The 14,928-nt window shown below is 47.6% G+C and overlaps 1 protein-coding gene across 1 annotated transcript; it reads right to left on the bottom strand.

The window, feature by feature from the left end:
* Positions 1 to 6,082: 6,082 nt before the first annotated feature.
* On the bottom strand, positions 6,083 to 10,636 carry LOC123039641 (uncharacterized). The gene is made up of 6 exons (XM_044462716.1): positions 9,547 to 10,636; positions 7,929 to 8,066; positions 7,613 to 7,750; positions 7,309 to 7,434; positions 6,972 to 7,134; positions 6,083 to 6,639 (listed from the first exon to the last, which is right to left on the bottom strand). The coding sequence occupies exons 1-3, from the start codon at positions 10,634 to 10,636 to the stop codon at positions 7,692 to 7,694; spliced, it is 1,287 nt and encodes a 428-aa protein (XP_044318651.1). The 3' UTR covers positions 6,083 to 6,639; positions 6,972 to 7,134; positions 7,309 to 7,434; positions 7,613 to 7,691.
* Between the last annotated feature and the right edge of the window lie 4,292 nt (positions 10,637 to 14,928).

Consider the following 14,928-nt stretch of genomic DNA (forward strand, 5'->3'; position numbering starts at 1 on the left):
AACCCTAGCAGTGTATGCCCTCGTGCGTATGAGCCGTAGCTTGCTAAAAAAACTCATGCGATTTAATTAATAAATACATGATAAATAAAATTAAAGAAAAAGCATAAAATGACTTTGGAACTACTAACATAGAGTCTTGCAGCTTGAAGTGCTCACTTGATGCCACAATGCAGCCCCACAACATCAAGTGACACCTAAAATGCAAAGCAAAGAAATTATTAATGTGAATCTTTGCTCAACTGTGATAAGCGAGTTATAGTTTTTGATAAGATGAGAGTAATACCTATGATGTAGTTATAGAAATAACACGAGGTGGTCGAGGTAGATGGCCTCGATATTCCTTCATTTTTTTTGAGGTGAAACTAGGGCTTTATTCATCAACCAAAACAAACAGAATACAGATAATGTCTGGTAAGTTCCCTAGCCACACATGTCGACCAACAGGGAGTTCGAGGCTGCCTTTGCCAAGGCATGTGCCTCAACATTTGCCTCCCTATTCTCAAAATGAAAAACAACTTTAACAAAAATCTAAAGTTCTAGTTCTATTTTCATCCAAAACAAAAGCATAAGAAGAAGATGGCGCAGAACCATTTATATCTGAAACCACTTGCGAGCAATCCGAAGCTATTATCACATGTGATTGTAGGAGGTCTTGAGCAAGAGTGAGGGCCTCGTTGCATGCTTGAACTTTCAAACTTGCTGCCTCCACTAGGCCATCAAATACCACCACTGACGAACCAATATAGCAGCCATTTTTATCCCTGCATATTGCCGCGCTTGCCCCGGTCCTTCCTGAGCGGGAAACGGCTCCATCGACATTGATCTTTACCGCATCTTCGCCTGGTGGTATCCATCTCCGACCTCTTGGTGTTGCTACACCTGCATGTTTTGTTGGTTCTACTTTTGTGGCTATCTGAAGATCCTCGAGATACCTGTTCACAAAACACATAGTAGATAATGGACTCTGAAATTCATCATCATGGATCGCCTTCCTCCGCGCCCACCATATAGCCCACATGGTGATTAGAACCCTAGCAAGATCATGCTGGTTCGTTGATTCAAAAAGCCAGAAGAGCCATAATCAGGCATCCTCAGTTCTGTTTGATATTATATGCTCAACAATTTCCTCATCACAGAGCGCCCATACACAACGTACCATTCTGCACTCAAACAGGGAGTGGCGCCAAGAGTCGTATCCCACCTAACATAGGCCACACTCAGGGGACGTGGCCATATTGCGCTCATGGCGGAGGGACCCTGTAGGTAGTGACATCTGGGCTAGTCTCCAAACAAAAACCTTAACCTTTCAAGGTATTTTCACTTTCCAAAGTTGCGACCAGGACTTGCTATCAGCTTCAGTGTTCGAGTGACTCGGCCTATGCTCTAGCCAGTCCTCTCGCTGATGTTTGATTCCATTGATCATTCTGTAGGCTGATTTAACCGTAAAAACTCCTCTTCTATCATAATGCCAGGCCCAGAAGTCGGGCTGCACTCGGAAACTTAGTGGTATGCTCTGAATAACCAACACCTCCGGTGCAATAAAATGCTGAGCTAGCTTCTGTGTGTTCCATGACCCGGATGTTTCGTCAATTAGCTCTGACACAAGCTGTGGGGGATCAGCAGATATAGAGCATATTGGTTTCAGCTTGTAGTCCCGTGGCAGCCAGTTGTCTTCCCAGATGCGCGTATTCAAACCCGAGCCAATTCTCTTGATCAAACCCAGAACCAGGATCTCTTTTCCTTCCAACAACGAGCGCCACACCTGTGATGGTTGTGCGCCAATGGTAGCCTCCAAGATGCTACCGTGTGGGTAATATCTAGCTCGCAGGACACGAGTGCTTAGAGACTCCGGATCTTGGAGCAGGCGCCAAACTTGACGTGCTAGCTAGCAAAGCCAGGTTAAATAGCTCGATATCCTGAAAACCAATCCCCCCCCCCCATATTCTTTGGTTTACACATGGTTTTCCATGAGATCCATGCAGGTTTTCTCTGACCTTGCTTGCTTCCCCACCAGAACTTCCTCAGCAGGCTATTTATGTGTTCAGTTAGCCCTCGGCTAAGCTTAAAACATGACATTGAATATGTCGGTATAGATTGTGCTACTGATTTGATCAAAACCTCTTTCCCCCCTGCTGACAAGCATTTTTCCATCCACCCTTGGATGTGTTTCCATATCCTGTCCTTCAGGTATCTGAAACTACCATCCTTCTTCCTACCTACATCGATAGGGAGCCCCAAGTATTTTCTGACAATGATTCGGTGTGTACATCCAAAGCATTCTTGATTTCATCACGCATTGAATCCGGTACACCCTTACTGAAATAAATCGAGGATTTTTCTGTGTTGACACGTTGCCCCGATGCATCACAGTACCTTCTCGAGATGTCTTGCACACGCACAGCGCTCTCACTGTTAGCTTCAAAAAACAAAAGGTTGTCGTCTGCAAAGAGCAAATGATTAACTACCGGAGCTGATTCTGCCACCGACAAACCTCGAATACCACCAACCTGAGCCTTCAGTAGGCATGACAGGCCTTCAGCCGCAAGTAAGAATAGATACAGGGAGATGGGATCACCCTGTCTCAGTCCCCTCGTCGGCCTGAAATCTTGCATGCTACCCCCGTTAAATAAAACTGAGAAAGTGACAGATGAAACACATCGCATTACCGTCTCTGTAAAACGCGGACTAATTCCCATCTTTAGCATTACCGCCTTTAGGTAAGGCCACTCCAAACGGTCATAGGCCTTCATCATGTCTAGTTTTAGGGCAACAAAGCGATTCTTCTTAACTCTCCTCGACTTCATATAGTGCAAGCATTCGTATGCTGTTATGAAATTGTCAGTGATAAGGCGACCAGGCACAAAGGCCGACTGCTCCTCGGAAATTACCTCTGGGAGAATGATCTTCAACCTATTGGCTAAGACCTTTGACGCTATCTTGTAGACCACGTTGCAAAGACTTATAGGCCGAAATTGTCCGAGGATTTTTGGACTAGCTATCTTGGGAATCAAAACGATGAACGTGCGATTGATATCCTCTAGTGAGTCATCTCCATTGAGCAATCTTATAATCATACCCGAAACCTCTTCACCACAAAGATCCCAATGTCGCTGAAAAAAAGTGCGGGAAACCCATCAGGCCCCGGTGCTTTTGTTGGGAACATTTGAAAAAGAGCTTCCTTAACCTCCTTATTAGAATAAGGTGCATTCAACTTGCCGTTCATATTTGCATCTACCTTGACCGGAATATGAGACAGCACCTCCTCCATCCCTATGCATCCCTCCGATCGATACAGGTTTTCATAGAACTGGCTTGTCGTCTCTGCCATCTCAGCGGCATCCGATGTGACTGTCCCGTCCGGCTTCTCCAACTGGAATATGTTGTTTAGAGCTCTCCTAGCACTGGCCTTCTTCTGAAAGTATTGGGTATTGCTATCGCCTGCACGGAGCCAGTCTATACGGGACCTCTGTCTCATCATTATTTCCTCCCTGTATGAGATCTCCACGATCCGATCTTGGATTAACTTTTCTTCTTCTCCCGGTCCAGTTCGCAAAGGGTTAGCTCGCAGTTCTGCCAGTTGTTGGTGCAGCCGCCGAAGCTCTTGCCTTACTGACCCAAAACTCGCTCAGCTCCAATGCCTCAGTGAAGAGCCAACCGAGGTTAATTTCGCTGCTAGTTCTGTCAGGTTGGTCGCAAGTAGATCCTGCTCCCACGCATGTTTCAAAGTTGCAGCAAACCTGTCACCTGTTTCCCAGCAGCACTCATATCTGAATGGTTTCTTCAGTGCAATATGCAAGTTACTAGCCTCGAGTTCATTCATCAACAGTATGGGGCTGTGGTCAGATTTTGCCGCCGTGAGATGTTCAACTGAGGCGAACGGAAACAAGGATGACCAACTGGCGGTAGCTAGCGCTCGATCAAGCCGAACCCTGCAAAACTCTCCACCAGCAACTCTCTTCTCGAAAGTCCAGTCCAGGCCTTTGTACCCTAGATCAGCCAACTCACATACATCTACTGCTTCTCTGAAGCTTTCGATCTGTGCACTATCTCTCTCGTTTGGACCCATTTGCTCCTCTGGCCGCAATATCTCATTGAAATCACCGATGCAAAGCCACGGCAGTGTACTCTCGCCCCGTAAGAATTTCATCGTGTCCCATATCCTGAACCTCAGGCTCCTGTTAGCTGCTCCATAAAAACAAGACAAACGCCACAGGTTTTTGCCCGGTTCCTCCACAATCGAGTCAATATGATATTGAGAAAAAGTTTTTATTTCCAGTTCAACATTATTCTTCCAAAACAAGCACAAACCACCACTCCTTCCTACACTATCTACTCCAAAACGACTCGAGAAACCTAAGCTACCCGCCAAACCTTCCACCCTATACTTCGCAAGTCGTGTCTCCACAATGCAAAGCACCATCGGCGCACATGCCTCCACTAAATCGCGGAGCTCTTTGACTGTCGCGGGGTCGCCAATCCCGCGGCAGTTCCAGCAAAGCGTCCTCATTGGGACCGGCGGTCCTCTCCAACGGAGGCCGCCTGATCATCAGTTACCATGACATCATCGTTCACCACTCCATCTTGCCTTCTTCTCTTGACTATCGGGGCTTTCCCAGGGGTGCTGGAGGCCCCATAATTCAGTTCGTCGCCATTGTTTTCCAGAAGAAGAACGGTACCAGCAACTCTGCCAGCCAAATTTGTGAGCATTTGGCCCCTTATATTCACCGTCCCATCTGATAAGACATGTCTTTTGTGCGCACTGGGATTATCAGTAGTAGGCTCTTGCTGAGTATGGCTCATGCTGGTGGCATGCATATCCCCCTCCCTTCTAACACCCTCACGTCCTCCTCTCCCTTGCCTTCCACCTCTTCCCGCCTCGATATTCCTTCAAAGCATGAAAGTGTACCATAATCCGCTTATCATTGATTTTGGAAAATATCTCACGCTCAATAAAGAAACCCATAAGATCATTGAACCAGTCATCACCCATCTTATTTCAAAAAATCTATTTTTAAAATATTCATGGCCGAAAAAACCCATCTCAGCTGCCCGTGCCGCCATCAGTGATAATTCTATCTTTCAAATAATTATATATCATAATCATCACATTGATACATTTGAACTTACATGATTGTGTATCCTTGTGGTTGTTGGACGGCGCCAAACATGGACGGGCCGTCCTTGTGGTCATTGCGGACGGGCGTGAACCGCATAGGAAGCGCGACCGATGTGGAGCTGGCGAGGTCATGCACCCGCTCCTCCTCTTCGTTCACCTCCGCATCAATCCCCGCGAATATGGCATCTCTCTTCGCACATAGGACCCAACCACCATCGGTCGCGGCGGATGTCGCAGGCACTAGGGATGGACTGATAGAGCGCCCTTTGCTCATCCAAGAAGCCCGGATCGTCCGCCACCATGCCCACGACGGCATTACCGGGCATGATGGCGCGGGAGAGACCAGGACACGACATCCACCCGCTCTGCTCCAGTGAATGGTCACATATCTTTGGGCCGACATGAATGTGGCACGGGAGAAGCAAGGTGCGTTCACACGGGAGAGGAAAAGGGTGTTTGGGTGTGACCGGGGTGACGCACACGTGTGAGGCAGTGTCAAGACGCCTGCAAAGCCCCCCTATTTACGTCCGGTTGGCGTAAAAATGGACGACTGGACCAATCCACGGACCGACGGGGTACCACGTTGGATGACAAATTCCGGACCGCTTGGTCTGGATGGTTGCTGACGGTTTGAGGTTCGGCGGAGATGTCTTTAGCATAACTGTAAATCATCTCATATCACTTGCACAAGCTCACTTACACAAGCAAATTAAACGACGACACACAACCTAATATACTACTCCTTCCTTCTCCAGTGAGCATGCCCGAGTATGAGTTCAGATGAGGATGAAGTTTATGAAGATGAAGTTCATGTTACAGTCGTCGGTTACTTCTGAACATCAAGTTCAGTCTTAGCTCTCTTGTCTGCACGTTCAGTTTAAGGTAGAGAGGATTGCTCAGTTTATGAAGAGAGCAAATAATAATTCAGAAAGAAAGAAGCACATTCACCATAGCCTGTCATTGTTAGTAACTCGGCTCAACACCTAAAATTATGAGTCAACATCCATCCTCCCGAAACAAACGGCTGACTGAGTTGACACCACAACAAAATCAACAATGTGCTCGCTACTTGTTGCCGACCAAAAGAAAGGGAAAAACTGCACTGTCGATCAGTCATCCAGAGACAGTTGCACAGAACAAGAGCAGGCACGGACCATCACGGCACAGATGAAACAAGTAACCATTACAAAAAGGACGGAGTCACTCTTGCTCACTCCATCTAGCTACCATCTTACCACATACTCTGGCCCCTCGCCTCCTCGCACGCCGCCCTCTCCACCTCACCTACCCGGCTCTGCAACCTCCGCAGGTCCAGCCGCAGCCCCAGCCCCAGCGCCTCCTTCTCCTTGCCCCACCGTGACCCGCCTCAGCATCGTCATCATTCTCGACAAACGACGAGGAGTCTGGAGCTCGGGCGGCCGCTGCGACAACAGGTCCTTGCACGCCTTCAGGGTCAGCTTCTCGTAGTACAGGCACCGGCACATCGACCCCTGCTCCCTGGACAACATCAGCATGGGGTGTGCCTGCATTCCACAAAGTCGCGCCATTAAAATGGAGCTATTGCTGATTTTCAGTCGTCTCACATTTTTCACTTAACAGCTGGCCTAAAAGGTGCATCAGGATTTGTAATGGGGGTATGGGAATCGTGTGCCGTATATTGCTTTCATGTGATTATTGCAAATAATCGTGTGCCTGCTTGCACAAGGATGCACCATTAAATGTACCTATTGCTAATTTTCGGTTGTCTGACAGTCTCACTTGATATTGCTCACAACTAAGGATGAGCTTGCTCTCTTTATGGAGTGCAACTATTAGTCTGTAGCTAGGAGTATATATATGATATGAGTCATATGACCTTCACATGAGAATGGTTGTCTGACCATCCACAACAAACAAGGGGCTTGGAGCTTTGGCGGTGGCTGCAACAACGGGTCCTTGCAGGCTTCCAGGGTCAGCTTCTCGTAGCTCAGGCACCAGCACATCATCCCCCACTCCATGGATGTCAGCGTGGCGTGTACCTGCATGCACAAGGATGCACCATTGAATGAAGCTATTGTTAATTCTCGGTTCTCTGACATTTTTACTTAATGTTGCACACTACTAAGGCTGAAGTTACTCTCTTTTATGGTGCACGACTGTTGGTCTGTAGCTAGGTTATATAGGAAGTGACATTCAGATGAGAATTGTCTGACCTTCGACGACCAACAAGGGGTTTGGAGCTTGGGCGGCTGCTACTATAACAGGTCCTAGCACGCCTAGAGGGTCAGATTCTCGTACTTCAGGCTCCCCTGCTACCTGGACGTCAGCATGGTGTGTCCCTACATGCAGAAGGATACACCATTAAATGGAGCTATTGCTAATTTTTGGTTGTCTGACCCTTTCACTTAATGTTGCACACTACTAAGGCTGAGCCTACTCTCTTTTACAATACATAACTATTAGTCTGTAGCTGAGGTTATATATGGAGTGGACTTCAGATGAAAATGGTTGTCTGACCTTCGATGACGAACAGCAGGTTCGGAGCATGGGCGGCTGCTGCGAGAACAGGTCCTTGCACGCCTCCAGGGTAAGCTTCTCATAGTTCAGGCACCAGCAAATCATCCCCCGCTCCCTGGGCATCAGCATGGCGTGTGCCTGCATGAAGAAGGATACACCATTAAATGGAGCTCTTGCTAATTTTCGGTTGTCTGACCCTTTCACTTAATGTTGCACACTACTAAGGCTGAGCCTACTCTCTTTTACAATACATAACTATTAGTCTGTAGCTGAGGTTATATATGGAGTGGACTTCAGATGAAAATGGTTGTCTGACCTTCGATGACGAACAGCAGGTTCGGAGCATGGGCGGCTGCTGCGAGAACAGGTCCTTGCACGCCTCCAGGGTAAGCTTCTCGTAGTTCAGGCACCAGCAAATCATCCCCCGCTCCCTGGGCATCAGCATGGCGTGTGCCTGCATGAAGAAGGATACACCATTAAATGGAGCTCTTGCTAATATTCGGTTGTCTGACATTTTCATTTAATGTTGCACACTACTAAGGCTGAAGTTACTACTCTCTTTGATGGTGCACAATTATTAGTCTGTAGCAGCTAGGTTATATATGAAATTACCTTCAGATGAGAATGATTAATGTTAATTAAAAAGGTTAGTAATGTGACTGAGATTTAAGAAAGTTGCAGATACCTATGAAGAGAGAACCCGATATCAAATCCAGCAATCGAGATTCAACCAAGATCAGTAAAAAGCTCACATATCGAAGAGAAGGGGATGACTGGAAGGGAGGTGGGCTGTTGGCCTAATTAGTCAGCTATTTTTGGGCTGAAATAGCCAAAATAGCACGAGTGCGGCGTTTCGGTGCCCGGGTGCATCTGCACCCGTTCAAAAACAAATTCGTAAAAAATTCAGAAAAATTCAAAAAATTCCGAAAAAAATTGAGGTGGTGGACAATTTGATGCGTGAGGTGCGCCCCAATTTTCAGAACATTTGGACTTATGTGCAGCTCTCAGCAAAAAAGACAAATCAGACCAAAACAGTATATGAACAGTACACATTTTTACAGACCTCCGATTTGTCTTTTTTGCTGAGAGCTGCACATAAGTCCAAATGTATTGAAAATTGGGGCGCACCTCACGCATCAAATTGTCCACCACCCCAATTTTTTTTTGGAATTTTTGAATTTTTTTAGTATTTATTTTGATTTTTTTGGTGAGCGCAGGTGCAGATGAGCTCGGGCTCAGATTTGGATTTTCGAAATAGTACTATATGATAGAAATTGTTTTCTCAAATCTGGGTGGGCCACGTGCCCACGTCCTACCCTCTAACAATTTGAGATTTTTAAGGAGATAAAAAGATGTGCAGAAAATTATACCAAAATTTAGAATTGTACCAAGTAGTTCTCTGAGACAAGTGCACTAATTCAGACAGCAAATTTCAGCAGGTTGTATGGATTGACTTGATGACTTTGGAAGAGCTTCATTTATGCAGGATAGGATGAAAGGAAATTGCCCAGTGACAAGGTCTTTAGATGTAATGAACCAAAAGAAAACAATGCATGTTGCAGAAAGGGTTAAAGGCATGGCAAAGGTATTGCGTAATCCGGTGCTTTTCTACGGTTTTATGATGCATCTAAAAAGTTACTCCTAGTGAGATGGCCTAAGATGGCAAATAGAACAGACAAACATAACAATTAGCTTGATCAGCTTTGCCACAAGCACAAAAAGCCAACGTCCGCTTAACCTTGCAAATAATGATTACTGAGCACAATAAGAAACTACTTCCTCTGTCCGACAATATAAGATCGTTTCTCAAGCTAACATAGCTTGAAAAACGATCTTATATTATGAGACGGAGGGAGTAGCAAGCATCAGACAATCTATGCGATAGTGATAACTATGAAAGGAAGAAGGTAACTAGCATACAACAAGAAGTTTACCACTTGACACTCTCGGCGACGATAATAACGATGGTGGGAAGTTGCAATATGCTTCTGACGGGTCGGGATATGAACCACACACCCGCGTGTAACAACCTCGCTCAACTGACGAGCTTCCACCATAATATAGGAGCAAGTGCCTACCCACCGCACCCTTGATCACGGACCCAGAATCCAGCGAGAATGGCTCATTCTGCATCTGCCAGTGAGTGGAACTCCCACCATTGTTTCGCCAAACGGTATAAATTAGGCGAGACGTGTCCGGTTTAGGCACAAACATCAGAGTTATGCCTTGGCCTGCCTCCACGATGGCCACATCATCGCCCGAATATCTGGCACAGGGTGGGTGGTCAACCATGGAGAACTCCATCGTCCGGATGTCAAGCACGAGCAATTTTTCACTGGTACCTGAAACCCAGTAGAAGCAACCATGTGCGTAATGGCGCGACACGAACCAAAGCTTCCATGTTGATAACGCAAAGCCAGGTAACGAGTCGCTGTGGATCAGGGATGTAATGGCTCGCCATTGCCCTGTGGAGGAAGAGAAAACAGCGGCCATCGGCTTAGTTTTGAGCAGCAGCATCCAGATCACTCTGAATGACGTCCCCTGAATGGCGGCAGGGTCTGTCGAGGAGGACGCGGCCGTCGCGGACTTCCCGCACGGTCCAGTCCCACTCCCAGTAGGTGGCGGGGAGGAAGGTGAAGTCGAAGTCGGCGGCGCTGGCGACGGCCCGTCGGCCCTGGCCGCCGGCGCGGAGGGGTGAGGCGGTTCGGCGGGGTGGAATCCTTTGTAGTCGAGGAAGCCGAGGAGGGGCGCGGGGTGGAGCTTGCGGAAGCGCCGGAGGAAGGCGCGGTCGGCGACGAGGCGGCGGAAGGAGACGCAGGCGGCGGAGGCGCGGATGAGGTCCTCTGGGGTGGGAAGGCCGAGGAGGATTTCCACCAGGAGCTCGTCGGGGATCTCCGACAAGGCCATCTTCCGGCCGCTCTCCGGCGTCGGTGCGGACAGCGGCAGCGGCGGCGGCGGCGGCGGCTGTGAGGGAGTTCGCACGAGGCTGTGTGTGTGCGCTGCTGCAGAGTGAGCCGACGACATAAAAATGGGCTAAGTTGGGCCATATAGATGTGTAGGCTGAAAGTGCCGGCCTATATTGAGGATCCGAGTACAAGCGAATTTACTTAAAACACATTCGGTTTTCTGCGGAGTTTCTCAAAAACAAATCGATTGCAGTAAAATAGGTTTTTTTATAAATCCTACAATTTATAAAAAAATAGTGAATGTTTAAAGGTGTTCACAATATTTTAGACAATGTTCTTGAATTTAAACAACGTCCTATAATTTCTAAAAAATGTTCATGTCAGAAAAATGTTCTTGAATATAGAAATATTCCCCCGTTTACGAATGCAGGGCAGTGCTACGAATCCGCCGGATGATAAATTGATTAAATCGGCTGCCTCGCCATCGGATGATGCCCGAAACAGCCGTCCAACCAACTGAGGACCTTTGCAACATCTAGCTTCTTGTGCTCAGGGGCTTTGCAACAAGGACCTTGCTGCAAAGGTCCACCGAGACAACACCGCTGCCCCATCATGGCTTGAGTGCCTCGGCCATGGAGCGCCGCCGGCCTTCGGAGTTGTCGCCCCTCCTCCGACCTAGCACCCCGAACAATTGCCTCTACTCCAGCATGATGACGACGAGCTCTCACGCCGGGCACACCTCTGGCGATTTCTGCAACCGGAGCTATGTTTCTGAAACATGCATCATGTTGCAATGCTTGGTCTCACACCCTCTAACGTGGGGTGCTCCTCCAGCGCTTTCTGCAACCAGGGCTATGTTTCTGAAACAAAACCCCTGTTGCAGAAGAAAAATATTCATCCTCGAACATTTTTTCTTCTTTCCGAAACAAGACTTTTGTTCCAGAAGCCTTCTGAAACTAGATCATGTTGCTGAAAAAACTTCACCACCGAACACATTTTTTTTGTGAAACAAGACCTTTATTGTAGAAACCTTCTGAAACAATGTACTTGTTGTAAAAAAAACCTGGTTGCACAGGACTTGTGGCTACGCAGACGACAGGCATTGTGTGTGTTGGGGAACGTTGCAGAAAATAAAAATTTTCCTACGGTTTCACCAAGATCCATCTATGAGTTCATCTAGCAACGAGTGATAGGAGTGCATCTACATACCTTTGTAGATCGCGAGCGGAAGCGTTCAAGAAAACGGGGTTGAGGGAGTCGTACTCGTCGTGATCCAAATCACCGATGACCAAGTGCCGAACGGACAACACCTCCACGTTCAACACACGTACGGAGCGGATGGCGTCTCCTCCTTCTTGATCCAGCAAGGGGGAAGGAGAGGTTGATGAAGATCCAGCATCACGACGGCGTGGTGGTGGATGCAGCAGAGTTCCGGCAGGGCTTCGCCAAGCGACTACGGGAGGAGGAGGTGTAGCAAGGGGAGAGGGAGGCGCCAAGACTTCAGGTGCGGCTGCCCTCCCTCCCCCCTCTTTATATAGGGACCCCCAAGGGGGGGGGGGCGTCGGCCCTAGAGCTGGGATCTCTAGGTGGCGGCGGCCAAGGGTGGTGGAGTGCCCCCCAAGGCAAGTGGAGGCGCCCCCTCCCCTAGGGTTCCCAACCCTAGGCGCAGAGGGGGGCCCAGGGGGGCGCACCAGCCCACCAGGGGCTGGTTCCCCTCCCACTTCAGCCCATGGGGCCCTCCGGGATAGGTGGTCCCACCCGGTGGACCCCCGGGACCCGTCCGGTGGTCCCGGTACAATACCGGTGGACCCCGAAACTTTCCCGATGGCCAAAACTCGACTTCCCATATATAATTCTTTACCTCCAGACCATTCCGGAACTCCTCGTGACATCCGGGATCTCATGCGGGACTCCGAACAACTTTCGATTTACTGCATACTCATATTCATACAACCCTAGCGTCACCGAACCTTAAGTGTGTAGACCCTATGGGTTCGGGAGACATGTAGACATGACCGAGGCGGCTCTCCAGTCAATAACCAACAGCGGGATCTGGATACCCATGTTGGCTCCCACATGCTCCTCGATGATCTCATCGGATGAACCACGATGTCGAGGATTTAAGCAACCCCGTATACAATTCCCTTTGTCAATCGGTATGTTACTTGCCCGAGATTCGATCGTCGGTATCCCAATACCTTGTTCAATCTCATTACCGGCAAGTCACTTTACTCGTACCGTAATGCATGATCACGTGACCAAACACTTGGTCACTTTGAGCTCATTATGATGATGCATTATCGAGTGGGCCCAGAGATACCTCTCCGTCATACGGAGTGACAAATCCCAGTCTCGATCCGTGTCAACCCAACAGACACTTTCGGAGATACTTGTAGTGCACCTTTATAGTCACCCAGTTATGTTGTGACGTTTGGTACACCCAAAGCACTCCTACGGTATCCGGGAGTTACACGATCTCATGGTCTAAGGAAAATATACTTGACATTGGAAAAGCTCTAGCAAAACGAACTACACGATCTTGTGCTATGCTTAGGATTGGGTCTTGTCCATCACATCATTCTCCTAATGATGTGATCCCGTTATCAACGACATCTAATGTCCATAGTCAGGAAACCATGACTATCTGTTGATCAACGAGCTAGTCAACTAGAGGCTTACTAGGGACATATTATGGTCTATGTATTCACACGTGTATTACGATTTCCGGATAATACAATTATAGCATGAATAAAGACAATTACCATGAACAAGGAAATATAATAATAATCCTTTTATTATTGCATCTAGGGCATATTTCCAACAGTCTCCCACTTGCACTAGAGTCAATAATCTAGTTACATTGTGATGAATCGAACACCCATAGAGTTTTGGTGTTGATCATGTTTTGCTCGCGAAAGAGGTTTAGTCAACGGATCTGCGACATTCAGATCCGTATGTACTTTGCAAATATCTATGTCTCCATCTTGAACATTTTCACGGATGGAGTTGAAACGACGCTTGATGTGCCTGGTATTCTTGTGAAACCTGGGCTCCTTGGTAAGGGCAATAGCTCCAGTGTTGTCACAGAAGAGAGTGATTGGCCCCGACGCATTGGGTATGACTCCTAGGTCGGTGATGAACTCCTTCATCCATATTGCTTCATGCGCTGCCTCCGAGGCTGCCATGTACTCCGCTTCACATGTAGATCCCGCCACGACGCTCTGCTTGCAGCTGCACCAGCTTACTGCTCCACCATTCAACATATACACGTATCCGGTTTGTGACTTAGAGTCATCCAGATCTGTGTCGAAGCTAGCGTCGACGTAACCCTTTACGACGAGCTCTTCGTCACCTCCATAAACGAGAAACATGTCCTTTGTCCTTTTCAGGTACTTCAGGATATTCTTGACCGTTGTCCAGTGTTCCTTGCCAAGATTACTTGGTACCTTCCTACCAAACTTACGGCAAGGTTTACATCAGGTCTGGTACACAACATGGCATACATAATAGATCCTATGGCTGAGGCATAGGGGATGACACTCATCTCTTCTTTATCTTTTGCCGTGGTCGGGCATTGAGCCGAGCTCAATCTCACACCTTGCAGTACAGGCAAGAACCCTTTCTTGGACTGATCCATTTTGAACTTCTTCAAAATCTTATCAAGGTATGTGCTTTGTGAAAGACCTATGAGGCGTCTCGATCTATCCCTATAGATCTTGATGCCTAATATGTAAGCAGCTTCTCCAAGGTCCTTCATTGAAAAACACTTATTCAAGTAGGCCTTAATGCTGTCCAAAAGTTCTATATCATTTCCCATCAAAAGTATGTCATCTACATATAATATGAGAAATGCTACAGAGCTCCCACTCACTTTCTTGTAAACGCAGGCTTCTCCATAAGTCTGCATAAACCCAAACGCTTTGATCATCTCATCAAAGCGAATGTTCCAACTCCGAGATGCTTGCACCAGCCCATAAATGGATCGCTGGAGCTTGCATACCTTGTTAGCATTCTCAGGATCGACAAAACCCTTCGGCTGCATCATATACAGTTCTTCCTTAAGATAGCCGTTAAGGAATGCCGTTTTGACGTCCATCTGCCATATCTCATAATCATAGTATGCGGCAATTGCTAACATGATTCGGACGGACTTCAGCTTCGCTACGGGAGAGAAAGTCTCATCGTAGTCAACCCCTTGAACTTGTCGATAACCCTTAGCGACAAGTCGAGCTTTATAGATGGTAACATTACCATCCGTGTCCGTCTTCTTCTTAAAGATCCATTTGTTTTCTATCGCTTGCCGATCATCGGGCAAGTCTGTCAAAGTCCATACTTTGTTTTCATACATGGATTCTATCTCGGATTGCATGGCTTCAAGCCATTTGTTGGAATCTGGGCCCGCCATCGCTT

The sequence above is a fragment of the Triticum aestivum genome, chromosome 2B (assembly GCF_018294505.1).
Source record: "Triticum aestivum cultivar Chinese Spring chromosome 2B, IWGSC CS RefSeq v2.1, whole genome shotgun sequence".
In the NCBI taxonomy this organism is placed as follows: Eukaryota; Viridiplantae; Streptophyta; class Magnoliopsida; order Poales; family Poaceae; genus Triticum; species Triticum aestivum.